Here is a 26,066-nt window from a genome sequence, read left to right on the forward strand (position 1 = left end):
GTTGTGGATTGTAGAGACACTTGTGTTGAGGTTTGCAAGTCCCGTAGCATGCAGGTATGGTAACCGTTGTGTGACAAATTTGAAGCATGGGGTGTTTCTTTGATTGTCTTCCTTATGAGTGGCGGTCGGGGACGAGCGATGGTCTTTTCCTACCAATCTATCCCCCTAGGGGCATGTGTAGTAGTACTTTGCTTTGAGGGCTAATAAACTTTTGCAATAAGTATATGAGTTCTTTATGACTAATGTGAGTCCATGGATTATACACACTTTTACCTTTCCATCATTGTTAGCCTCTTCGGTACCGTGCATTGACCTTTCTCACCTCGAGAGTCGGTGCAAACTTCGCCGGTGCATCCAAACCCTGTGATATGATACGCTCTATCACACATAAGCCTCCTTATATCTTCCTCAAAACAGCCACCATACCTACCTATTATGGCATTTCCATAGCCATTTCCGAGATATATTGCCATGCAACTTCCATCATCATCATATACATGACTTGAGCATTCATTGTCATATTGCCTTGCATGATCGTAAGATAGCTAGCATGATGTTTTCATGGCTTGTCCGTTTTTTGATGTCATTGCTATGCTAGATCATTGCACATCCCGGTACACCGCCGGAGGCATTCATATAGAGTCATATCTTTGTTCCAGTATCGAGTTGTAATATTGAGTTGTAAGTAAATAAAAGTGTGATGATCATCATTATAGAGCATTGCCCCATGAAAAAAAAGAAAAAAATAAAAAAAGGAAAGGCCAAAGAAGCCTAAATAAAAAAAGGGGGCCAAAGAAGCCCACCGGAAAAAAAAAGAAAAAAAAAAGAAAAGGGGCAATGTTACTATCCTTTTTCCACACTTGTGCTTCAAAGTAGCACCATATTCTTCATATAGAGAGTCTCTTATGTTGTCACTTTCATATACTAGTGGGAATTTTTCATTATAGAACTTGGCTTGTATATTCCAACGATGGGCTTCCTCAAATGCCCTAGGTCTTCGTGAGCAAGCAAGTTGGATGCACACCCACTTAGTTTATTTTGTTGAGCTTTCATACACTTATAGCTCTTAGTGCATCCGTTGCATGGCAATCCCTACTCCTCGCATTGACATCAATTGATGGGCATCTCCATAGCCCGTTGATTAGCCACGTCGATGTGAGTCTTTCTCCCTTTTTGTCTTCTCCCTATAAACCTCCACCATCATATTCTATTCCACCTATAGTGTTATATCCATGGCTTGCGCTCATGTATTGTGTGAGGGTTGAAAAAGCTGAAGCGCGTTAAAAAGTATGAACCAATTGCTCGTCTTGTGATCAGGGTTGTGCATGATGGGAGCATTTTGTGTGACGAAAATGAAGCATGGCCAAACTATATGATTTTGTAGGGATAAGCTTGCTTTAGCCTTGTTGTTTTGAAAATACATGATTGCTTTATTAGTATGCTTGAAGTATTATTGTTTTTTATGTCAAATGATAGACTATTGCTTTGAATCACTCGTATCTTAATATTCATGCCATGATTAGACATTTGATCAAGATTATGCTAGGTAGCATTCCACATCAAAAATTATCTTTTTTATCATTTACCTACTCGAGGACGAGCAGGAATTAAGCTTGGGGATGCTGATACGTCTCCGTTTTATCTATAATTTTTGATTGTTCCATGCCAATATTCTTCAACTTTCATATACTTTTGGCAACTTTTTATACTATTTTTGGGACTAACATATTGATCCAGTGCCCAGTGCCAGTTCCTGTTTGTTGCATGTTTTATGTTTCGCAGAAACCCAATATCAAACAGAATCCAAACGGGATAAAAATGGACGGAGAATTATTTTGGAATTTTTGAGATTTTTCGGAGGAAGAATCAACGCGAAACGGTGTCCGAGGTGGCCAGGAGATAGGGGGCGCGCCCACCCCCCTGAGCACGCCTGTCACTCTCCTGGGCTACTCGTAAGGCGGTTGAAGCTCTTCTTTTGCCGCAAGAAAGCTAATTTTATGAGAAAAATCTGGGCGAAAGATTCACCCCAATCCGAGTTACGGGTCTCCAGATATAAAAGAAACGGTGAAGGGGCAGAATCAGGGAATGCAGAAACAAAAAGATAGATCCAATCTCGGAGGGGCTCTCACCCCTCCCATGCCATAGGAGCCAAGGACCAGAGGGGAAACCCTTCTCCCATCTAGGGAGGAGGTCAAGGAAGAAGAAGAAGAAGAAGGGGGCCTCTCTCCCCCTTGCTTCCGGTGGCGCCGAAACGCCGCCAGGGGCCATCATCATCACCGCGATCTTCACCAACACCTCCATCATCTTCACCAACATCTCCATCACCTTCCCCCGTCTATATCCAGCGGTCCACTCTCCCGCATCCCGCTGTACCCTCTACTTGAACATGGTGCTTTATGCTTCATATTATTATCCTATGATGTGTTGCCATCCTATGATGTCTGAGTAGATTTTCGTTGTCCTATTGGTGATTGATGAATTGCTATGATTGGTTTGAGTTGCATGTTTTATTATTGGTGTTGTCCTATTGTTGCCTCCGTGTCGCGCAAGCGTGAGGGATTCCCGCTATAGGGTGTTGCAATACGTTCATGATTCTTTTATGGTGGGTTGCTTGAGTGACAGAAGCATAAACCCGAGTAAGGGGATTGTTGCGTATGGGATAAAGGGGACTTGATGCTTTAATGCTATGGTTGGGTTTTACCTTAATGAATCTTTAGTAGTTGGGGATGCTTGCTAGAGTTCCAATCATAAGTGTATATGATCCAAGAAGAGAAAGTATGTTAGCTTATGCCTCTCCCTCAAATAGAATTGCAATAGTGATTATCGGTCTAGTAACGTAGTCAATTGCTTAGGGGCAATTTCACAACTCCTACCACCACTTTTCCACACTCGCTATATTTACTTTATTGCTTCTTCATATAAACAACCCCTAGCTTTTATTTTCGCGTTCTTTGTTGTCTTGCAAACCTATCCAACAACACCTAAAAAGTACTTCTAGTTTCATACTTGTTCTAGGTAAAGCGAACGTCAAGCGTGCGTAGAGTCGTATCAGTGGCCGATAGGACTTGAGAGAGTATTTGTTCTACCTTTAGCTCCTCGTTGGGTTCGACACTCTTACTTATCGAAAGAGGCTACAACTATCTCGTATACTTGCGGGTTATCAATGAGTCGGGATACAACAAAGCATCCTCAATCGTCACTTGTGTACCGCTTGGGAGGGTGAATATGGCACATCCAGTACCAACAATCACTGTATCACGTCCAACGATAGTTAGAATATCTCCATTCATTTTTTCAGAGTTTGGAACTATTTCATCTCCCTCAGTATGGAGTTTGTGGTACCACTATCCACAAGGCATAATTCCTCTTCCATCGGATTGTCCTTGTAGAAAACTATATAAACAAAAGAATTTTCAATAAGAAAACCTCTTGTTAATACATAGAATACAATCTTATTATATCAAATGTGTTGATACAATACAACATAAAGACAACAACAAACTTATGTTCTTATTACAATCATCACAAATGGACATAATTAAGTAGATCACTAGGAGATTGATGGACTAGTCAAAGTCGCCAAACACGTTGTTTGCGGTGTACTCAATCAACGTGTTCCCCGTTTCAGCAGTATCCTCAGGCAGATAAAGAATCATGGCGTTGCTCGGTCCAAGAGGAATATCGTGCGAACCACCGGCTCCTTTTGCGCTATGCGGATGAAGGTTGAAGTTGGCTTCAAGCCTTTTCCCTTGAGGTGCTTTGCCTCCTTGAGATTGTTGGTACAGCATAACCATATGCTTGGGCATTGTGCACTTTTCAGTAGAATGCGTGTAGCATCCACACTTATTGCAAAGCTTAGATTTATCAAACCTGGGCTTTGAAGTGCCTTTTCCCTTTCCTGGGTTTCTGGATCTCCTGTTCCCATTGCGCTTTCGCTTATGCTTGAAATTGGATTGTTTACCCCGAAGGGTACCATTAAACTTCTGTCTATCCGCAACATTCAGATGAACTTCGGGTAAAGGTTGTGCCCCAATTGGGCGCTGAGAGCCATTCTTAGCGAGTAGCTCATCATGCTTTACAGCCTGAAGTAACATGTGAATAAGCTCAGAATAGACAGTGTAGTTACGAGCACAGTATTGCTGTTGGAGGATTCTATCTGAAGGGAGCATAGTAGACAAAGTTTTCTCTATCTTCTCCCCCTCAGTAGGTTCCTTCTCACAAAAGCGCAGTTTGGAACATATCTTATGAACAACATGATTGTACTCACCAATGGACTTGAAATCCTGAAGACGGAGATGAGTCCAATGATGGAATGCTTCTGGCAGGACTAGCCTTCTGCTGTTCATACCTCGTCTTGGGGTTCAGAAACAGAGTACTAGGAGATTCCTTCTGTAAATACTCAAACTTGAGATCTGGATGAATATGATGCCTTATGATGAATAAAGCAGCATAGTTCTACTGTTCTGTCAGCGATGTGGCTCTAGCCGGGAGAGGAGTCTCAGGGAGCTGAATTGCATGCGCAATCCCACGAGACGCAAGACTGATCTTGATGTCCATAGCCCATGTAGGGTAGTTGTGGCCATTGAGGGCAAGGTCCTCAAACTCTTTGGCAGTCATCTTTGCCTACATGGGAAACCAGAGATAATTAATTTACGGGCGGTAAATTAAAAACCATCATGGTTGTGTAATAAGAATGCAAAATTTTGATACTCAAGTGAAAACTTGAAAAATTCTCAACCTCAATTGTGTGAACATAACACTTTGAAGATCATTTAGATCTTACAGTAATAGGATATATCGCCATTACCTTGTGTATGCTACAATTCAGATATAAGGAATACACGTTGGAGGTAATCGCTTGTCGAGAATGACAAAATGTAGACCTCTCAATAAGAGGGGATAATCTGCAAATGAGCAGTAGATCCCAACTCATTACCTTGTGGTTCCAAATATAATGAGGGAGAAATATTCAAAAATTTGCAAGTTTGATATGCGGAACATGTCATTCTTCCCAGATGAAATCCGGTACTTTATTTATATTATCAATCCATCACATAATATAAACACACTAATAATTACACAAGTCCTGACCTAGATGTAATCTAGAATTGGACTAGAATGTAAGTAGCAGTCAAACTAGGTACTAAACAGAGTCTAAAACAGCGGCGAGTGCTCTTTCCCTCCCTTTCTTTCTCTTATGCTCTTTGCTGGTTGTTCTACGTGCGTGATAACGTGTTTCGAATCAAAGGCTGGTCGATTCCTTTGTCGATGGTTATAGGGAGTATATATAACCCTTGTAGAGATGCGACGATCTCGGAGAGATGCATTGGTTCCAGGTGGACGGTAGAGAGGCAATGGTTGCGACAGACGCATGCGTCTGCGCGGGTACAACCGTCCGTTCGATGGGCAAGGGGAGATTTCCCTTAATTATATATTATAGTTTAATCTTAACAGAACACGAGGTCTCGCCATTTACTTCCCTGTGTTATCCCAACCAAATTATTTCTCGCACACATGTCTCGTGAACGGATACACAACATGATTGGGCACTCGCTTGCATGTCCAGCTGTGTTCTAATTGAGACTAGTAGTGGGCCAGCAAATGAATAGGATGCATACGGGTAACCATTTAACGACTACCGACAATTACCATTTGCCACATACCTTAAAAGTTGGACTCCCTGTGATAAAGAGTGCCAATGGGTACTCATTGTGCACTAAGTGCTTCTTAAAAAGTGTCTAAGATGCAGACTTTGATCGGAGACATCCAATTAGTGGAGCTTACGTCTGTTGCGGCATGGTTCAAATTGGTGGCAATGAAGACAATTGGTGAGAGGGGAATCATTGCAATCTTCTGAGAAATCTGCCCTTGCCATCAAGATACTAGCCACAAATTATATTAGAGCATCATCTTCTAAAATCCCAAAGCACAAGTTTGATCACATGTGAAAGAGGCTAGGAAATGGAGTAATAAAAATGAATGTGGACATATCTTTCTTTGTTGAAACCCTTTCGAGGGCTACTGGAGCAGTGGTGCGGTAACGACCTGGTTCCTACCCCATGTGACTAGTGTGGATTATGTAGAAATCATTACTAATAGTAATAATATGTATTTGGCTATGAATATTGGCTGCAACAAGGTGCTTCTTGAGTCCTAGTGCTTGTTTCCTATTGAAACATTGCGAAAATAGGAAGATTACTTCAGATCACTGAATGCAAGAACTTGCAAGTGAGTTTGGTCATGTAGATTATCAACAGTGTTATAGAGAAGCTAATGAGGTGGCAAATTTTCTAGCTAAGTCCCCATTTAGCTCTTGATATTTCTCCTTTTGGGACACTACCATCCATACTTTATTTCACCTTTGCTTGTCAATGATGTCTCGATCTTGTGATGAATAAAGTTCTATTAGTGTAAAAAAGTGATTCTTGCAAATAAAAAGGTAAATATTGTAGACATGTGGTTTTCTGCAAAGTCGATTCCATACGATGGTTTTATGTCAAATAATTGGTCTTGTGCAATTTGAGCCATTGGTTATGAATGCTCATGAATGTGCCTCAATTTTCTAATACACAATGTTATAAAAGAAGACTGGAAAACTGAAACGTGATGTAAATTACAATATAGTGAGTACTAACCGATAGTATTAACCAATACAAAACATTGTCTTAAACTATGCAGGCTAGTCGCTCCAAGATACATCAACGAACCTTTAGGTACACAAAATCAAAACTTCAACGTCTATTACGTGCGCCACATTCAACTTCCAAGTTTCAGTAAGAAGTTTTCGGGGATTCAACTTTCAACTACGAATATTGTCGTGGTTTTGTCACGACAGATATCCTCGTAAAAGGGCTAAGTTGCGAGGCCATCGCAAATAGATGGTACTTTGAATGGGGTTGATCAGAAACGAAGAACACAAGTTTACCCAGGTTCAACCCCTCATGGTGGAGGTAAAAGCCTACTCCTGCTTGATTGATATTGATTGTGGTGATCTTGATTAGAAGGACTTACTTTTGCTGCGAGCTTTCGAGAGTTTCTAACTTGTTATTTTTCGTCCCAGGAACTCTCCTTCTGGCTTGGTTTCCTTTGAGGCCCGAAAGTAGTGCGACTCACAGAGCATGTTTAGGATTACCAGGCTCGGGGCCGGGTCTCACTACGTCGGGTCTCGCCCGTGGGGAATATCCCGAACAAATACCGTGTTCAAAAAACATTGGAAAAGCCAAAAATAAAATAAAAAATTGAGGGGTAAAAAATATACGATATATATTTGCAAGACACAGCCAAAAGCCCATTTCCGGAAAACAAAAGAGAAGGCAGAGCCCAAAAAACAAAGAATTAACTATTTTCTTTGCCTAAAGAAAATTATTTTGTGGACCTCTCCAGGTTTTAAACCATCCACCTCTGCCGGAGTCCAGAGGCCAGGCTCCAAAACCGCAACCAAATGTCCTCCTCCTCCCCGTCCCCGTCGCCGTCCCGCCTGGTGCCGCAGCTCCTGGTCGCCCTCCTCCAGCGCCGCCGCTTCGACTCCGCGCTCCGCCCGTCTCCCACCTTCCGCGGCTTCTCCCCGTCCTCCATCGCCGCCTCGCTCGCCGCCATCCCGCGCCTCATCCTCCCGCGCTCCGCGGGCCGCCTCTGCCCGCAGCGGCCCTTCCCCTCCCCGTCCTCCTCTTACCACCGCCGGGTCGCCGCCGCGCTCACCCTCGCCTTCCTCAACTGGTCCCACTCCGACGCCATCCCGCACGCCGTCCCGCTCACCGAGGCCCCGCTCCGCGCCGCCGCGCTCTCCCTCGCCCGCGCCCGCGCGCTCCCCGCGCTCTTCGGCCTCCTCCGCGAGCACGCCCCGCTCGTCTCCACCGCCGCGCTCACCGACGTCATCCGCGCGCTCGGCGAGGAGGGCCTCCCGCGGCAGGCCCTCGCCGCCTTCCACCGCGCGCGCCAGCTCCGGTGCTCCCCGGACGCGCAATGCTACAACACACTGCTCGCTGCACTGTGCCGGAACGGCCGGTTCAAGGAGGCCAGGTTCCTGCTCGACCAGATGGAGCGCCCCGGCGCGCGCTGCAAGCCTGACTCCTACACCTACACCGTGCTCATTTCCTGGTACTGTCGGATCGGGGCGGGGACTGGGTGCCGGAAGGCCGCCAGGAGAAGGATCTACGAGGCCGGCAGGGTGTTCCGGAGGATGGGGGAGAAGGGGCTGGAGCCGGACGTCGTGACCTACAACTGTTATATCAATGGCCTCTGCAAGACGTACCGCGTGGAGCGTGCGCACGAGGTGTTTGATGGAATGGTGAAGAAGGGGTGCATGCCAAACCGGGTGACATATAACTCGTTTGTGAGGTATTACAGTGCGGTGAATAAGGTTAACAAGGCTATTGAGTGGATGAGGGATATGGTGGCGAGGGGGCATGGGGTGGCGACATCAAGCACGTACACACCTCTTATACATTCGCTATACGAGAGTGGGCGGATCGGGGATGCAAGGCGGTTCATGATCGAGATGGTGGAAAGTGGGCACCTCCCCAGGGAACACACCTACAAGCTTGTGAAGGATGCAACTGAGGGGGCCGACGAGGAGGCCTTGCCAGCAGAGCTGTGTCACTCCATTGAGGAGGGCATCAAGGAAAGGTTTCAGCAAGTCATGCGTATGAAACCCATAATGCGACCAGTGACGAGATAATCAGGATCAACATCGAGGTTGTGCAAACTTAACACAGGAGAGGTTCATCCTGCACACAGAAGCATCTTGATTGAGATGTCCAAGGGGCATGCTAATGCATGTGTAAGCTGTTGAAGACTGTGATCGGGAGTGCCCTGGGTAGAAAGCTTTGTTGAAAGAGCCTTGCCTTTGAGAGTAGATGATGATCCCGGGGGAAAATCTCTAGATGAAAATGAGAATGAAGCCCAAAACACCACCAATCAGAACTCACAGGATTGTTCTGAGGCAAAGATGAAGTGGATTTGTGCAGAAGGTAAATGATGTCTGAGATTCTTCTCACAATCATAGTTGATGCGGGAATAATTGCTGTGCAACAGCCAACAAGCCTGGCCTGTTGTTGTTTACAAGTGGTAAAACCTTTGTTACTGTACATTTCTGGGATCATGTAGTTTGCAGCATGACCATCATAAATTTGTATTTCGTATTTTATGTTATAGACATTCATCACAAGGAATTTGTTTCTCTCACTCAGGCCTACACATGTTCGGTTTACCAGAGTTGCAGAAATTTTTTAGTGAAATTTTGTGTTTTCTGTGCATAATTACATTAATGCTTTGTACTTTTTGGCAATGGCATCAATGTTATTACAGATATGTTAGAAGTCGGTATTTTCCGTTGCTATATAATGTTTGAGATTTGGTGAACATGCGCATGAAGTGTATAGTGTATGTCCAATAAGATAAAACAAGCTATATGAAGGTCACACATTCTTTACTGTGACGAATAAGTCACTCCTATAAAACAAAACGACTTACAAAGGTACCATTTCTACAAAAAGAACTTCACACGTGAACTTGGAATTTGAAGAACAACAAGGACCTCAAAAATTAGTTTCACAAATCGCACACAACTTCCAGTCCATGGTTCACAGATGATTTATACTGATCCGTCATACCGATACAGAAGTAGAAACTCTGTAAGCTTATGTTGTCTGCTTTCTGTTCGTGGCCTTCGCTGTATATACCAAACAACCATCTGTTGCTCCCTCCATTTGATGCTTATGAAATGTTCAGGGATCTGACTCTTCATGGTTTCCAAGCTGATGGTGGTGGTGGGGGTGTCGGGAACATTGGGGGAACTGCTGAGAAGATGGTGTTCTTATCAATTGAATATCTGCCGGTATCGATGTCAGCTAGAGAAATCAATGCTGCAACCAGGCCAGCATTTGCTGCAAGAGTAGGCTCTGTGTAATTGTAATTTGTGCGGATATCCTTGAAGCCATCATGCTTGTCAGGGCCAGCAACCATTGCTCCAACGAGGATATTAGGGTTTGCTTTCTTAGACTCTCTCCATTTGAAACCTCCTTTGCATCCGTACTTGACACCGTTATGAGGGATTGATGCCCCTCTGTGATGAACACGCTTGGGGTACTTCTTTCCAAAACCCACGACGTAGCTCATCTTTTGTGGGTTCTTGCCTAGAATGTAATCAAGCTGCAAAATGAAGGGTTTTGAGTGTCAATTGACTGATGCCTGCTAACATACATTATACACTATTTTAGTTCAGGACTATTGAGTACAAAACTCTACCTGTGACTTTGCAAACTTGCGGAGGACATCTGTGGTATAGAAATTAGGTCCACAATACCACCCTGGTGTATCCGCAGTGTCCAGATAATCAGCATACAAAGAGGCAAGGAAAGCTGCATTGACGACGTACTGAAGCGGTTGAGGCCCTCCATGGTTGAGTTGTATCAATCCTCCTGCAAAACATTCGGTTACTTAACTTTCCAGTGTCGAAGTGGGTTTAGAGAGGCAGTGAAAAGCAAAGAATGGCATCACCAACCTTTAGTGAAGTTGAATGAATTGAATACTGGTAAATATGAGCACATGACATTGTCAGTTTGGTTGTGGAATGTCCTTAATATTTCTTCATAAGGATACCCTGGACTTAGGAAGAGCCGCAACCTGCTGAGAAGAACCTGCATAATGTAGAAAGTGTTTAATGTTGGATCATTCTTCATTAGCATTGATCATCCTATACTACTGATATTCTGATTCCTTTTAAAGCACTTTTAATGTTCCTTTTCTTCTCATTTAGATGCTGTCAGACTGCTTGTTTGTTATTCCTTTGGTGCTAAATATTAAGTATTTCTAACACATCCAGTTTAACTGAACATAGGTATGAAGTATGCTAACCTGAGATCCTGGAAGCTTGTCATCCCAGGTAAACACTCCATAGTTTGGGCTACCAATCCAGAACGCGCCTGCGTGCTTTGCCATTCCTGGAGCTGTGGCGATGGTGAGGTATGATGTGTTCCCCGTGGCGAAGTACATCCACGCACCACCCCACACAAACTCATCCCAGTAGCTGGTGGAATTGTAGAACAATGACTGATCAGAGCCATTGGGGCTGTATCGACCGCGCTGCAGCCTACCGAACTTGTACAGCGCCTTGGCACCGTGGACGAGCTTGTCAGAGTACGCCTTGCTGTCCTTGAACACTATGGAAGCGGCGGCGAGGGCGGCAGCCATCTCAGCGGCAAGATCCGAGCAAGAGTGGCACTCGATGACAGGCCTCTTATAGTCAATATCCTCTGGTCTCATCCAGCAGTAGTGGTCGTTCGGCATGGGGCCTTTAGAGGTGTCGCCCACGCCGACCTGCAACCAGAAGTTCATATGACATCAGTGAACTGAAACTTTACTGAATTGAGTGGATCTGGTGCTCAATTTCCTGGGACACGGCAAATTAATCAGTGCACCGAGATGATCAGCCTCAACGAACCTGAGCGACAATCCGGTCGATGGTGTCGGCGGACGAGTTGAAGGTCTTGAGCATGTAGTCGGTGCCCCACTTGATGATCTCCTTGACATGGTCGAGCTCGCCGATGGCCTCGTACTTGGCCCTGTACTCGATCACCGTCCAGCTGAGCATGGTCATGGACCAGGCCATGGGGTAGTTGAACTTGATGGCGTCGCCTGCGTCGTAGAAGCCTCCAACCAAGCTCTTCTTGACGGTGCTGTCCGAGAGGCCGTCCTTCATGCCGGAGTTGCCCCTCCAGCTCACGCCGTTGTGCTTGGGCAGATGACCGGCTGCCAATTTCAGACCACGACACAACGTCAGAACTCACAAGGTGCGCTCCATTTTTTGCTCTCGTATGAATAGATAGTTCCTTTTGCCTATACTTGTTTCAGATACGTATGGAGACAATAGTTACTTTTTCCAAGGTGAAGTTTCTTCCGGTAAAATATGGGCATACGTAGTAACTCGGCCAGATCTCACCATCCCAGACATGCTAAATGTAGGAAGACAGGGTGAGGTGGCGAGAAGGCGAGAGGAGGACAAAGAGCTACAATAACTAGAATTGTTTGCATGCCCCCCGTCGGTACCACGCAAAAGCGGATCTGGTCTCGGGCCGGTGCAGTGGAGTGCAGGGAGAGGAAAGGAAAGGGACGAACGAGAGGTGGAAATCGAAGCAAAGGTAAAAAAGATGCAGATGAAAAAAGAAGAAGAAGAAGAAGAAGAAGAAGATGGAAAAACTCACATCGCTGGGCGTTGAAGAACATGAGGGCCTTGTGGAGCGCGAGGGTGTACTGGTCGGGGGGCGGCGGCGGCGGCTTCTTGTGCGGGACGAGCTTGACGATCATCATGACGAAGCCGACGAAGAGGCCGACGCCGAGGATGAGGCCGACGGTCCACATGAAGATCTTGCGGTCGATGACCATGCAGCCGATGTCCACGTACTTCTTCTTCTTCTTCCCGGCCTGGTCGCCCGGGCCGGCCAGCAGCCAGCTCTGCTGCGTCTCGTCCAGCTGGTGCCGCATCATGGCGCCCCGGTCCAGGTCCCGGCTCCGGTCGTCGTCTGTCGCCGAGTCCGCGTTCGAGATCTCCAGCGTCCCGCCCCACGGGTCCCGCCCGAACATCCTGCCGCCGCCTTTCGCCGGCAGCCTCCTTGCTGCTTAATTCGCGACGGCAATGGCCGGAGGAGGACGACGACGGAGCTGTTTCTCAATTGGAGTGTGGGCAGAGAGGGGAGAGACGAAGGAAGGTGGTGGTGGTACTAGGAATGAATGAATGATGTCCGTCCGGGGTGGTGAGCGATGGCACGGCGCTATGTTATGATGAAATGAAACGGAGGGAGGGGGTCGGGGTGGTGGTTGGGGCGTTGCTTTCGCCCCCCTTGGCCCGTCTTTTCGGTTTGGTCTCGTTGCCGCTATCGGGGATGGGTTGGCGCTGGCTCTGGTTCTAGGTGCGCCGCTTACAGTGGAGGCCGTGTGTGTGGTGGCCACTCCACTTCACTCGCCTCTGTAGTCTGTACCCCGCACCCCGTGGGGCTCCCGCTAGCAGCAGCCGGGCTCGTGCGCCATTTTGTTACTGTCCGTGTCCAGCCGGCCCGCCAGCATTAACTTTTGGTGCAGTAGATCTGGGATCGCTAACCATCCGGGATGCACCAGGCACGGTCGTCTCTAGATGGATGGCTTCTCGAACTGCGTCCACGTAGTACGTAGCAAGAGAGATTTTACTGCGCAGGTGCCAATAATGCAAAGAGGGCGACAGTTGGCCTAGCTAGCTAAACTTTTGCCTCCTCCTCCGTTGCTTTGCTTGGCTAGCTTTGCAGAAGTGAGCGGTTGCCGTTGCTCCAAGCTTGAAGCAAAGCCATGCGATTCGGGTGCCCCTGCCTGTGTTTGGGCATGCCATGCGTCTTCCTTTGAGTTTCTTCTTTTTTCCATTCTGTGTGACTCTGGGGAATGGATAATAGTTTAGGTACTACTGTAGGGGGACAGGGTTGGTTGGATACTTGAATTGGAGGGGAAGAAGACGGCCATGCCGCATGTGGCGGGGACGGGGAAAGGTACAACCACGTACGTGTAGTGTAGACGCCCGTTGCCCTGAATGTATGCCGTTTTTTCTATCTTTCTCTTCGAAGTATATTACCAACTGTCCTGTGCTTTTAAAACTCTATCCACTGCGTCCCAGGACATGCGTCACCTGCAAGATCCTTGTATGTATTATAATGGGGTGATGATTCCTGGCTAGCTACGCTAGCCATCCACCCAAATTTAACCACACCAGACAATATTATTATCAAACAGAGGCTCGTTCGCATTGTATTCCATAACAGGATTGATTAAGAGTTAGCTAGTGAGGCCGACAAAGTAGCAGGGGTTAGGGGAATGTTGTTAGTGCTACGATAGCCTGAATTAAATTTTGCAACAAATCGCACGGCGACGCCGACATGCATGGCTGGCTCTAAACCAAACCCCCAGTGCTGCTGCGGCTACTTGAATAGGCATGAGCACTGGCAAGCTACTACTAATTGCTGGTGCGTGCGTCTTTTGCCATTGCTGCCATGCATGCATTACTTCCTCTTCACGTACAAGGATGGTACACTGCAATTAGTTGTGGTTTTTGTTTTTGGTTTCTGGCGTGGAGATGGCACAAGTAGATATACATAAGCTAGGATAAGCTGGTGCGTACTGAGAAGAGTGGTTGTGGGAGTAACACGGACGCAATTGAATGAACGCCTTGATGTGTGCACTGCACTGCACACCTTAACTGGTGAGGGGTCACCCTCTTCGCAAGCTGGGCTAATTACTCAAGCTCCTCTTGCCCGGACGGGGACTAGGCAGCAGCAGCAGCAAAGAAAACATTATTATGTCAATGTACTACCAGCAGCTCTGGTATACGCACGGCACGTACGCAACAAACAATTCGATGGGGGCGAGGCGAGGCGATGAGATAAAGAAATCGAGATCTGGGCGAGCTGTCGGTGGACTGCTGTCGGTGGGGATTCCTTGGACGGACGGACGGACGCTTGCCAAAGACGACTCATGTCCTCACGCCGGCCGGTCAGATCAGGGTCATGTGCGTTGCCACTTGCTATAGTACTACTATTTCCTTTCGAAAAAGGAAGACGCTGGAACCGGGTTACCCACCGGGCGCCAAGGACCCGGCTTTCCTCCTTCAGATCTTTGTTTCTCTTTTGGTCTTTGTTTTTGAAAGGTGGGTGTGCTGGTTCATGGATAAGCCGAGGCTCGTTGGATTCGATGATATATTTGTTTTTTCCGTCGTGGAGAGAAAAGTTTTTGGGATCTTATTTGTAGAAGTTTTAAGAAGTGCAGATGGTTGCTCCACTGGAGACTGGAGTGAGGGGTGGAGAAGGGAGATGCTGGTATTTTTGGCGCACGTACTACAGGAAAAATAAGAATTGGAGATGCTCCAGCAGTGAGCGGTGGATTTGGTCAGGCGCTGCGGCCTGGAGTGTCGGCAGGCAAATCCGGTAGGACAATCAGAGAGAGATGCCTTGTCTCGCGCGCAGGCGCACTGAAACCCAGAGAGATTCGGCTGTTGCTGTTGGGGAGAGGGCCGTGACCGAGCGTGCGTCAACCACAGTCCACGCCTACCGTTGGCCGAGGCGGCGTCGTACCTGCTGGCTTCTGGCTAGACCTGGTTCACCCCAGGCGCCTCTCAAATGAATATTTCTACTCCGCTGAAAATGAATATTTCTGCTGCAGGGATTAGCACCAAGTACCATGCAACTCCATCGCAAAATCATGCACGGGAAAATATCTGGTGCTCCGGGAGCTCGCTCGTGTGCTCCCATATGATACGGGAGCACCTGGGCCATCAGATTTGAGATCCAATGGTCATTTGATGACATTCGGACCTGAGCATAATTAGGTGATTCCAATAGATTTTTTTTTTTTTTTGCGGGAGCTCTGTAGAAACCATTGGATCTTAGATCCGATGGCGCAGGTGCTCCCTTACCATGGGAGCACACATAGCTCTACGAGCACCTGATGTGCACTCGGTCATGCACGCACAATCCAGGCTCTTCCGCGTGCAACGCAAGGAAGAGGGGTCAGTCGATTGCTTTGTATGGTCGCACTGGCACACGTTTGCCAGTCATTATCACGTCAGTTCCAAAAAGAGCATAGCGCACAGGCGGCAAGCATGTAGCGAAATACAGAAGGCCAACTCATTTCCTTCATTGGCCAGGCACCATGGCCATTCTACGGAGATACACAGAGCACGTCTGAGCCTAAACAGGTACAGATAGAGGTCAGCCTGCTCGTGCTCACACGGTGGAAATAAACCCCCCCCTGAAGCATGAGGTGGGTAGGCTGAACCATATATGGAGTCGAGCTGCGAGCCGTTGCGCATATCAACAACGTACAGGGGGTGTCCCTACCGGATGGTGCTGATGAAACGCAACATCGTAATGGCTTGATGCTGATGCCTTGGAAAGGAGAGAGAGGCCTTCTTTCTTACGTGATTTCGATATGCCAACCAGAATGGGAGGATTTAACTCCCCTAGGTGAGACGACATCTTCGTGTCGTGTTGGCCCGCTGGGTGGGTTAGCGCCGGTAGGAAATTCACAGAGGAAATTGCCGTGCGCACTGATGATCTCAGTGGCACTCAAGCGCCAACTTCGTTTGGTGCTGTTCAAAATACAGTATACGGTCTTCGGAGAGTACTGATCTGCAAAATGGGTACTGAAGAGCGTGTATGTTATTTATTACTGCTGGTGAAGAATTGGACATGAAAAAAAAAAACAAGATCACCTTGTGTGCAAAACTTGCCTCGGTGTTACACAAATTATCTCAGAATCCTTCCTTTCTTTTTCTCTGACCAGGTTGGCCCATAAATCAGCAGGTTTGTCCGACCAAACTTCCTGTCAGCTATCTGCGATATTTTTTGAGAACATAAAAGTGAGCAACTGCAATCCAGAAAGCCTCACGTCAGTACTTGAGTGGAGTAAAGTGTAAGAAACATGTACCTTTATTAGCTTTCCGCAGGATTCAGGCATATCTGTTTTCAGTGGGTACTCAACTAGCTAGGGAGAAATATACCATGGTCAGAAATATACATAAAGAACCAAACAGTTATGATTACTCCCTCTGTAAACTAATATAAGATCGTTTATAGATCACTAAAGTAGTGATCTAAACGATCTTATATTAGTTTCAAGAGGGAGTACTATTTACAAAGAACGCAGAGCTCACAATGAAGCAATCTTCTCCAACCAACGGGGACCTTGCAAGCTGATCGAGTAGTGTACTGTAGTTGACCTCAACATATGGCGGTGTTACACTAATATAATCAAAAGAAGGATATCTACCTGAGGGAGGGAAGGTCAGAAAGTTGTAGTCAGATAACAGAAAAACAATTGCCGTTCAAATAAGCCAAATCTTGTTTCAGCCATTTACCTCATACAAAATCTGATCATTTCAACACTATGCTGCCTAAAGTATAGGAGATGCAGTGCTATCTTGCAGAAAATGTATCACAAGTCATTTACATGTTCTGATGTTTTCTGCACAGCTGCACTTCTGGCATATATTACTACTTTTATTACGTAACAACACGTACATCAACTGTCTATCATAACTACGGTCATCACATCATTGTTTCAAATACTACTTGTACGCAATAGATTTGGTTGATATTTTCATTAACACATGAACTGCATCGTAGCAGGGATGTCAACGTGTCAATCTGCTAGCTTTCGTATTGCACGCATGCCTTCATAGAATATCTTTTCCTCCTTGTTTACTTGCAATTGTCTCATGCTCACCTCCTTAACTTAATCTAGTGATGTTGTGCTTCCAAAAAAACAAAAGCATACCTTTAGATTTTTCAGCATTGTCCAAGAAGTTCTCGACCCGGAGCATATGTATGTGCGAAGTATCAAGAAATCCAGTACAGTCCAGATTAGGTTTAAGAACCTCAGAAATAACCCAAGGGTCCAACTCAACAAAATGCGCCTAAAGGAAAAAAAACAAAAAGATGAATGGATGAATCACATTACATCATTTGTATCGTCTAACAAGTCAGAATTAACTACTTTTGTCTCTAACCTCAAAAGAGGTTTACACAGTTGTATCTGACAGAATTAGAAAGCTAACTCATAACTGTATGACTAGATTAATTCTGAATAGGTTTGTGCTCTCATGCATAATTAATGAATGATAGGCATGCATTCAATACAAATAGTCAAACACAAGAATTTCTGTGTACTTTACCTGAAGCATTCCAAATTAACTTAATAACTTGCAAAGCTAGATTATTTTTCCCATCTGAATTGAGATACAGATGGGATGTCAAGAATGATTCATTCTCTTCATAGCCAGGACCATGTTGATTTCTAGCATGCGTGACTAATAAATAAAGGCGCATACAAAAGTGAATATGAGTTGACTGCAGATATACCTATGTACTCTAATTACTCTACACATAATTAGACTACATATCAGTATAGCACATAAATGGATGCTCAAGGGCTCTCTACTCTGTGGAAGATACTCCGTATTACTTAGCAATTAAAAAACAATACACTACAACTTGATCTAGGAAAATGCATTTGAATATTTGGTTGTTCTATATTGATGTTTCGACTAAGCTCCGGGAAACCTGTGAACAGCCTCGGCTCATAGCTTCAATTCCTACAGATCCAGTACCGCTGTACAAGTCTAACCACAGACCAGGTTTGAGTGAAGCAGGAGAACCACCAGCTGACTGCAAATAATAGCCAACAACCAACAAAGATCTATTAGTACATCCAGAAGATGAAACTTGTACAACTGACATAATCAAATTAAGCTAAGTAGTACTTGTATAATGTCAAAGGCTGCTCCTCGGACAACTTCCATCATTGGACGAACATTCCTATCTTTTGGTGATAGTAGTTTTCTTCTGCGCACCTTCCCAGCTAGTACCTGAAAGAATCAAAAGAACTTTCAATCTAAAAATACCGCAGTGTTACATTAATTAGAGAGACTTGTAGGCAAAAGTGTATGAACAAGTTCGTGCAAATATCCTGCAGATTACACCCATCACAAGGAAATGCTTACAGGATTCATGAAATGAAAAATGGTAGATCTACAATTCTGAAATTTATGACTACGTTAGCATACAATCTGGTTAGCCAGAAAAACAATGAGTTGTGCCAAACACCTGCCTTTCTTACAGAAGACAAGTAGGCAACAGGTAGTGCATTCGCCATTAGTTTTAATGGTTGCTAATTAGTCACAAACAAATAGTGTCTTTATTTACCCATGCATATGAACAAGATCATGCTCTTTCTCAGAAGTTGCAGCCTTTACTTGATTTCATTTACAAAACCTAACATATTTGTAGCAACAACATGGCTGCATCAGGCTCAACATTCATATCTGGATTTAACTTGCAACCCATGTGCACACCTTTAGCTCTGTTAAAAATGCTATATACCGTGCATTCCAAGATCATACAAATAAAGTATTGTTTGGCGCTTGCATAATTTATAGACAAATCCATCATAGATGATTCGCAGGCACGAAGCATCAGACCACCTGAGAAATGTTACATGTGTCTAGATGCAAGGACCACAAATCATGAGGCAGCCAAAATTGGAACAGACAAAGCAACACTAGCATAAAACACAAACTGTATCCATAGGGACTACACTACCACAATCCTGAAGCAACCTGTATATGTCCTCCCAACAAGTGGCCAGTGGCCGTGGTTGAATGCGACTACCATCACAAACGTGTGCCCTGTCAATTCAGCTCAAGCAAAACGCAATGCATAGTGTGCAGGCATTAGTCCAATCTCCAGAAGGTACCAGGATTAAGACCAAAACGCATAAATGTACGAACGCACTTCATAAGCATGCTGACAGGCAATGGCGCACTGCGAACATCATACACGAATCAGAACCTAGGACGCGGGGTCCAAACCTGGAGCATCTTATGAGTCTCCCGGCGCTCCACCGGCCTGGCAGGAGCAACAGCGGCCTCCTCCCCTCCACCCGACCGCCGCATCCGCCTCTCCCTCCTCCTCTCTTCCTGCAAAACAGAAAACCCACTCAAGTCAGCCCAGATGAGACGGAACGTAATACAACGAGAGCACAAAGGGGTCGATCGAGCAAACCCTGGGATCCGGGTCGGCATCTTCCTCGAAGTCATCAGGGTTGAGGCCGTAGCGCTCCAGGAAACGACGGCGCTCCCTCGCCGCCTCCGACGCCGCCGCGCCCTTAGGAGCCGCGGATGCGGCCACCCCGAGACGGCGAGCGGGGTAGCGGAGGGAGAGGCGCCTGTGATTTGGACTGGGGAGCGACGGGAGGAAGGGGGCGGAGGCGACAGTGGAGGAAGCCATTGGCGAAGAGCGGTGGAAAATCTGAAGCTTTTGCCGGGAGGAGGGCCAGAGGGGATAAGGGGAGGTTTTTCTCTATCCGTTTGTTGAGATATTCTCAATCGCCTGATCGAATTTGGACGGTTCGGATAAACACGGTTGACATATTCAGGGACTTACATACAGAGGAAATTGCATCAATGGACATATTGAAGGACTACTGTAAAAAAAATAGAATTCTGGGAATTTGCACTAACTAGATGATATCCCGGACATTACTGCAGGAATTAGTTGAAATATATTTTGGTTAGATTTGGTTGTATGAAATATAATATTTGAATTAATAATAATATAAGAACTCAACTATATTTAATTATTGAGTTGAGTTTTCTTCCTGCACAAGAGAAGAGAGTAGATGTCTTTTTCTATGCATATTTGCATGTTGAGACGGACCATTCTGACGCATTTTTGCATGTTAAGAGAAATAGTTTAGTGGAGACTAACTATTTACATATAGAAGATACCTGAATCACACGGGGTAATGACTAATAGAAAAATCTTAATTGCGTCAGTTAGTCGGTTGACATGAAATTTGAAAATTGGTGCCTTATGAGGTGGGTGACTAGGATAATATTCGGCTTGAGTAGGTCTTTGAGTCTTCGAGGTGGCCTTCGCCGCCTCCCGTTGTTTCGGTGCCACTGCCAACACCTTCTGTAACACCCGTTTCATCCAAGCTAAACTTTGGCAATCGATTCGGGGTTCCTCAACCTCTTTCACGGCAATCAACTATAACCATGTGCGTTGTTGGACTAACCAAGGGTCACCCGCACCTTGGCTACACCACCTTCACCGTTGACGTCGACATCACGAAGAACTCCCAGGGGATTTACGGTTAACTTGGTGGAATCATAAATCTAGGTCTCATCTTTCTTTTTGCTCACTCAAATTGAACTTTGGAGCTTTGCTAAGAGATAAATGGGAACATAGAAGGCTAAGACTTGTTGAATTTCTTATTTGATTGTCTCCCTTGGGAAGAAGGGATCAACTTTATACGACCCCCAAAAAATGCCCACTAATTGACCATTTCAAGCCAGCTTGGAGACCCGACGCATTTTGGAATTTAGGGGTCCTTTCGGGAAATACTCCCAGATAAACAGAAGGGTCAAACCACATCTGTAGGCCTTTCCGAAGTAGGCATGGAGCCTTCGGAGTTTATTTTCCTATAACTTGGTAGTTTCAAAGAGACTTTAGGAGTGCATATGATTCGTATCAGGAATGGATATATATTCTTCATCATTTGGTAAACCTCTCTTAATAGTACGGTTTTTCTATGATAGAAAGATAGAGAAATGTAACAACAAAATTTAAAGATGCAGTTTATGTTTATCCTTTTTTGTTGGTGCGTCCTCTCCGCGATCCAGCTTCCCGAAATAGCCATGAGAAGCCAACCGAACGATCCAACTCCGAGAAGCTTGCTCATGGAGAAAGAGCGGCCCGTAGTGCAAATTTCTGGAGCAGTGGACGCGCAACTTCGTGAAAACGAGAAGGGGAAGTTACTCGAAATTGCATGGGAATGCCCTTCCAAAGTGCCATCCTCGAACGGTTTTCCTCTCGCTATGAGCCACCGAACTGGGCTAACGCTCCCTTGGGCTACCAGCCCATGCTGACGGAGAGGAGCTGTCGTCGAACGCATCGTGCTCCTGTTGAAAGTTGCTGGTGGCTGGCTTCTCAGGAAGCTGGTTATTCGATGAAGCTGGTGACGTTCCGAACGAGGCCTTAATCCTCTGTATTGCCACAGGCATCCACAAATTGGCTAAGGTATCCTTTCAGTCTCCTACTTTTTAGTGGATGATGACAATGTGATTTATATTTGAATGCTTCTAAAAATGAATGTTTTTTATTAGATATGGAGTTTGCACCTCTAGATTTGTGAATTATTATTTTTTACTTTTGAATGCAAAATGCACAAAATAATGTTGATAGGGGCCCCCTTATATATATTTATATTCCAGGTGGATGCAAGGTGATCAAGATATCTAATAAGAACACACTTGTGTACTAACTAGCGAGTGAGACATGTCATCGAGCAAATACTAGAACTCACTTCACTAAAGTGCATGTGTGTGACATGGCACATGCATAACACACTTATGAGAACATCAGAAACACTAATGTTCTCTAATATGATGGATGGCTTTCAGGATCCATCCCATGAACACGATTTCTGTAAGATTGACTTGTACACACCTATTACATCCATATATTGGATTCTGATACACCATAGCTAATAATCCAGGTGTATAAACTTTCCTTATCTGGTCGCATGCTTGCTGATTGCATATAGAAAGGAATTTGGTTGGTTTAACAGGCATATGATCTCCACACACACAGCCCAACTAAAAGTTCACTTATTTTTTTGAGTTTGAATGGAAGTTCACTAGAAGTGTGTACAGATAGAAGAATTATTGTTGCCATAAAGCTCCAAATTCTGCCATGTGTATAATTCTTTTTCTCATTTGCTCACATTATTGCTGACCACAAATAAAACAAAATTTGGTTGGTTTAGCAAGCATGATCTCGACCAACACAAACCAAATGAAAGTAAGTGTTAGTGTAGATCACATGAGTAGTAAATGTATAAGAAAAGAATGGCATATGAACTAGGCACTAGTAGAGGATCGGCCATTAGTCCTGGTTCGTAAGGGCCTTTAGTCCCGGTTCACCAACCGGGACTAATAAATCGGAAATAAAGGCCCTCACCCTTTAATTTCGGTTGGCCACGATCCGGAACTAAATCCCTTCCACATGGCCGCCAGCGCGCGCCGGACACTGACCTTTAGTCCCGGTTGATGACACCAACCGGGACTAGAGGTTTATGGGTTTAGGATTTTAGGGTTTTATAGGGTTTATGGTTTATTTAGTATTTTCCATTTTTTTTCATTTCAAACATATTTTACGCTACTGCGGTCGTCAAGTGCCACTGCAGAGCACGAGCAGAGCGGGACACGCGAAGTATGACAACACAGTGCATGCAAGTGCCACAGAGCTGACTTCCGTTTGCAGCTGTTGCCCTTTTTTTATCCAAGCGACGGGACATACAATTTGGTACACACACACACACACACACACACACACACACACACACACATATATGACAAACTTTTCCTACTACCGGGTGTAGTTACTCCCACTTTTGTTTAATACGTTCTAGATAGTATCTATCATATCAGAGAGTATGTACGCGTAGTATGTAGTATATATACTACTTTTTTGATAGTATGTATCATATTTTGTGTATACTCTATTTCGCATATAAATATGTACGTATTTCACAAATACAATAAAACCATGAGCTCACTTGCAATTTTTTCATATAACTCACTTTAGAGTATGTTAGATACTAAAAATAATAAAGTAGAGTATATAATACCACATGGTAGTATATGAGAAATGGGTGTAGCTACACCCGGTAGTAGGATGCATTTTTCCTATATATATATATATATATATATATATATATTATATATATATATATATATACAATTTCTCCTACAATTTGCAGATTACATGCAGGCATTAGGTGAAATGGTATTCTTCTTTATGATCTATGACCTGGTCAAGCAAAAATCCCGATATTTTCTCTTGAAGTACTCGTATGCGGTTCGTTGGTAGGAGCTTATCCCGCATCTCTTGCATCTTTAAAGAAGGAGATCAATATGAATATATTAGTTGTGTTTAATATATATTAGATCATGATGAAAAGAATTGTGAATTGTGTTTACATACCCAAAGATTTGTTTCACTTTTGCTCCTTTCTGTCATAAAGCGAATGTTCTCACAAACGTAGAATGCACATAAATTAATCTCCGACGCCTGCCTCATGCACTTTACGAGAATAGAATTCAATCAGATAATAATTAATCAAGCATGGTAATGGTATTGAAACTAGAATTAAAGAGATGCATGGACGTAGCTAGTACTACTTAATTACCTTGGGTCGCACCCATTTCAGCTGTTGTTTCCATATGCCTTGAACCTGTTTGATGAACTTTTGCTAAACTCTGCCCGCTGGCAAAGAAAATAAATAAAGGAGTTATAAATTAGTTGATATCAGGAAATGAACTAAAGAGGCCGACATAGTGCGATAATGATTGAAATTACATGTCGAGCATATCCTTCATGTTTGAGTATTCTTTTTGTTCTTTAAGTAGTGAGTCCAGTATTTGAACTGTTCCCTCGTCAACTTCAATGATTAGCAAGATCTAGTGAAAACTGCATGCGCACACGTTTGTATAATTAAGCGGACGTGTGCATAACTCATCAACTACACTTATTAACATCTAGTAAGCAAAATAGAATTTATAGTACAAGACAGTAACACTCACCCGAAGTTGTAAGGAAATAGTATTTCTGGTTGGGTATTTAGTTGATTCAAAAACTCTAGCAAGCTTCTCTCTGTGTCTTTTTTGTTGATTTGCCACACACCTTCACTAACGGTATTTAGGTCAATGAACCCAATGCCATATCGTCCATCTCTTTTCTCTACTCCTATAAAAGACTCAGTTGGTGATGATGGTATATCTGTCATCTGTCATTTCTGACCATCAGATCTGCATCTAACGATGTGATGGAAGCTGTGGCATTCTTGCAACAAGACCCCCACTTCTCTGCTCCAATTTGCAGAAACCCCTTAGTATCTTGAAACCAACCACATCCCCCCACCTCATGAAAACAGTCATGACAATATATTTTGAGTGAAACCTAATACGAGTATATTTTTAGTGACACACACACACACACACACACACTAAATCTAGAGTGTTTTTCTTTCAAATTTGTGAACATGTATTACTCTACTTTGGATTCGTTGCAACGCACGGGCACATTGCTAGTCATTTCACAAATCTTTATTCTACATAATACCACAATAAAGACTATAGTGAGGATAATTACAGGCAATGAACAGGCACAACTAGAGACTTAAATTACAGAAAGATATCACTTATAGACAATAGCAACTAATGAGAGATTTGTCGAGTGCGTCTGGATTGAATAACTGAAACATTTCTTGAAACTCAACACACAAATATTTTTCATGGAAGTAATGCTCTGCCTTGACTTTCACCATGAGGCTCTCTCGCCCGTTCTGTATTTCTCTCAGGTACCAGTCATGCAATTTGCGCATTTTCGTTGATAGAAGCGGGACCTCCTCAGGCCTGACCAGAGGTTGGCCAGGGACATATTCCCATGCTAGTTCCTCCTCTTCAAACCCGAGGAGAACCTTGATGCCTAGGAGTTGTTCAATAGTGACACCGACCTCTCTAGCCATCTGTCTATGAGCGTCGGTTGTTACCGACTGGTCGGTTGATTGCACTGCCTATTCTCCCAGTTGGGGAATAGTTTTCCCGCTTTTATTACTACCTACTTGGCTCGAGCTCGACTCCTTATCTGTTTGGGCACAATATGAATTCTTAATAGAGCGCTCATAGTCTGAGTCCACTCTCTTCACAGCCAGTTTAGCCGTATCCACAAAGTGTTGTACGACTTCCTCAAGTATTTTCTCCTTTGGCGGCGGAGGGGGTTTCTTCAGAGAAAAGGCCTTTACTTGGGCATCCACTTCGGCGTTGTTTTCCTCGATGGTCATCTCGTAAGCCAACTTCTTTTTGGCAGGAGGAAAGGCTTTCTTGCTTTGTGCTCTCTTTCTCTTTGGAGAAGGCTGACACGCCCGAGATCGATATGGCGGACTTGCGCTGATAGGCTCCGTTTCAGGGTGGGGCGGTGGAGTCGGCTGATGCGATGGCGGACTCGCGCCACGCTCCCTCGGGGTGGGGCGGTGGAGTCGGCTGACATGATGGCGGATTACCGCCGCGCTCCGTCTCAGGGTGGGGCGATGGAGTCGACTGATGCGATGGACTTGGAGTAGGAGCCGGCTTACATGACGGACTTGGAGGAGGAGTCGGTGGCCTTAGAAAGACGATGCAATCCTTTCTCCATAGAATGATATGACATAAGGCGTCTCCCAGTGTGCGCTCCTCCTCACCTCCAGGAATGTCAAGCTCTAGCTCATCATATCCCAACATCACTTCATCCACCCCGACACGAGCATAGACCGCTAGAATCAGATTGCCATGGAAGGTTGCTTCAGGGGGATTTGGTAAAGCATAGCCGTCCACCACCTTCATAGATATGTTCTTCAGTTTCATGTGTAGCTCACAAGGTGTCGAATCTTCGATATCATCCACGGGGTATCTAGCCAGCAATGTATCACCGGCCGAGGTGGACCCCATGTTGCTT

General features: G+C 44.9%; 3 protein-coding genes across 7 annotated transcripts; 1 reads left to right on the forward strand and 2 right to left on the reverse strand.

The window, feature by feature from the left end:
• Nucleotides 1-7,433: 7,433 nt before the first annotated feature.
• LOC123091028 (pentatricopeptide repeat-containing protein At1g77405) lies at nucleotides 7,434-9,243 on the forward strand. Its single transcript, XM_044512413.1, has one exon. The coding sequence runs from the start codon at nucleotides 7,442-7,444 to the stop codon at nucleotides 8,675-8,677; it is 1,236 nt and encodes a 411-aa protein (XP_044368348.1). The 5' UTR covers nucleotides 7,434-7,441; the 3' UTR covers nucleotides 8,678-9,243.
• Nucleotides 9,244-9,406: 163 nt separating this feature from the next.
• Nucleotides 9,407-12,760, reverse strand: LOC123091027 (endoglucanase 10). Its single transcript, XM_044512412.1, has 6 exons — nucleotides 12,201-12,760; nucleotides 11,441-11,748; nucleotides 10,855-11,316; nucleotides 10,502-10,637; nucleotides 10,246-10,418; nucleotides 9,407-10,149 (listed from the first exon to the last, which is right to left on the reverse strand). The coding sequence occupies exons 1-6, from the start codon at nucleotides 12,577-12,579 to the stop codon at nucleotides 9,742-9,744; spliced, it is 1,866 nt and encodes a 621-aa protein (XP_044368347.1). The 5' UTR covers nucleotides 12,580-12,760; the 3' UTR covers nucleotides 9,407-9,741.
• A 2,776-nt stretch (nucleotides 12,761-15,536) lies between these two features.
• Nucleotides 15,537-19,865, reverse strand: LOC123091029 (putative rRNA methyltransferase YlbH). Of its 5 annotated transcripts, none has more exons than XM_044512418.1 (9): nucleotides 19,572-19,865; nucleotides 19,379-19,486; nucleotides 18,272-18,376; nucleotides 18,072-18,176; nucleotides 17,287-17,425; nucleotides 16,664-16,779; nucleotides 16,438-16,494; nucleotides 16,241-16,343; nucleotides 15,537-16,153 (listed from the first exon to the last, which is right to left on the reverse strand). In XM_044512418.1, exons 1-8 carry the CDS (start codon nucleotides 19,794-19,796, stop codon nucleotides 16,257-16,259), a joined length of 942 nt encoding a protein of 313 aa, XP_044368353.1. In that variant the 5' UTR covers nucleotides 19,797-19,865; the 3' UTR covers nucleotides 15,537-16,153; nucleotides 16,241-16,256. The 5 variants fall into 5 exon arrangements, with proteins under 5 accessions (XP_044368353.1, XP_044368351.1, XP_044368352.1 ...); XM_044512416.1 differs by having other exon boundaries at nucleotides 15,537-16,139; nucleotides 19,563-19,859; XM_044512417.1 differs by having other exon boundaries at nucleotides 15,537-16,139; nucleotides 16,223-16,343; nucleotides 19,563-19,859.
• Between the last annotated feature and the right edge of the window lie 6,201 nt (nucleotides 19,866-26,066).

This window comes from Triticum aestivum, chromosome 4B (assembly GCF_018294505.1).
Source record: "Triticum aestivum cultivar Chinese Spring chromosome 4B, IWGSC CS RefSeq v2.1, whole genome shotgun sequence".
Taxonomy (NCBI): Eukaryota; Viridiplantae; Streptophyta; class Magnoliopsida; order Poales; family Poaceae; genus Triticum; species Triticum aestivum.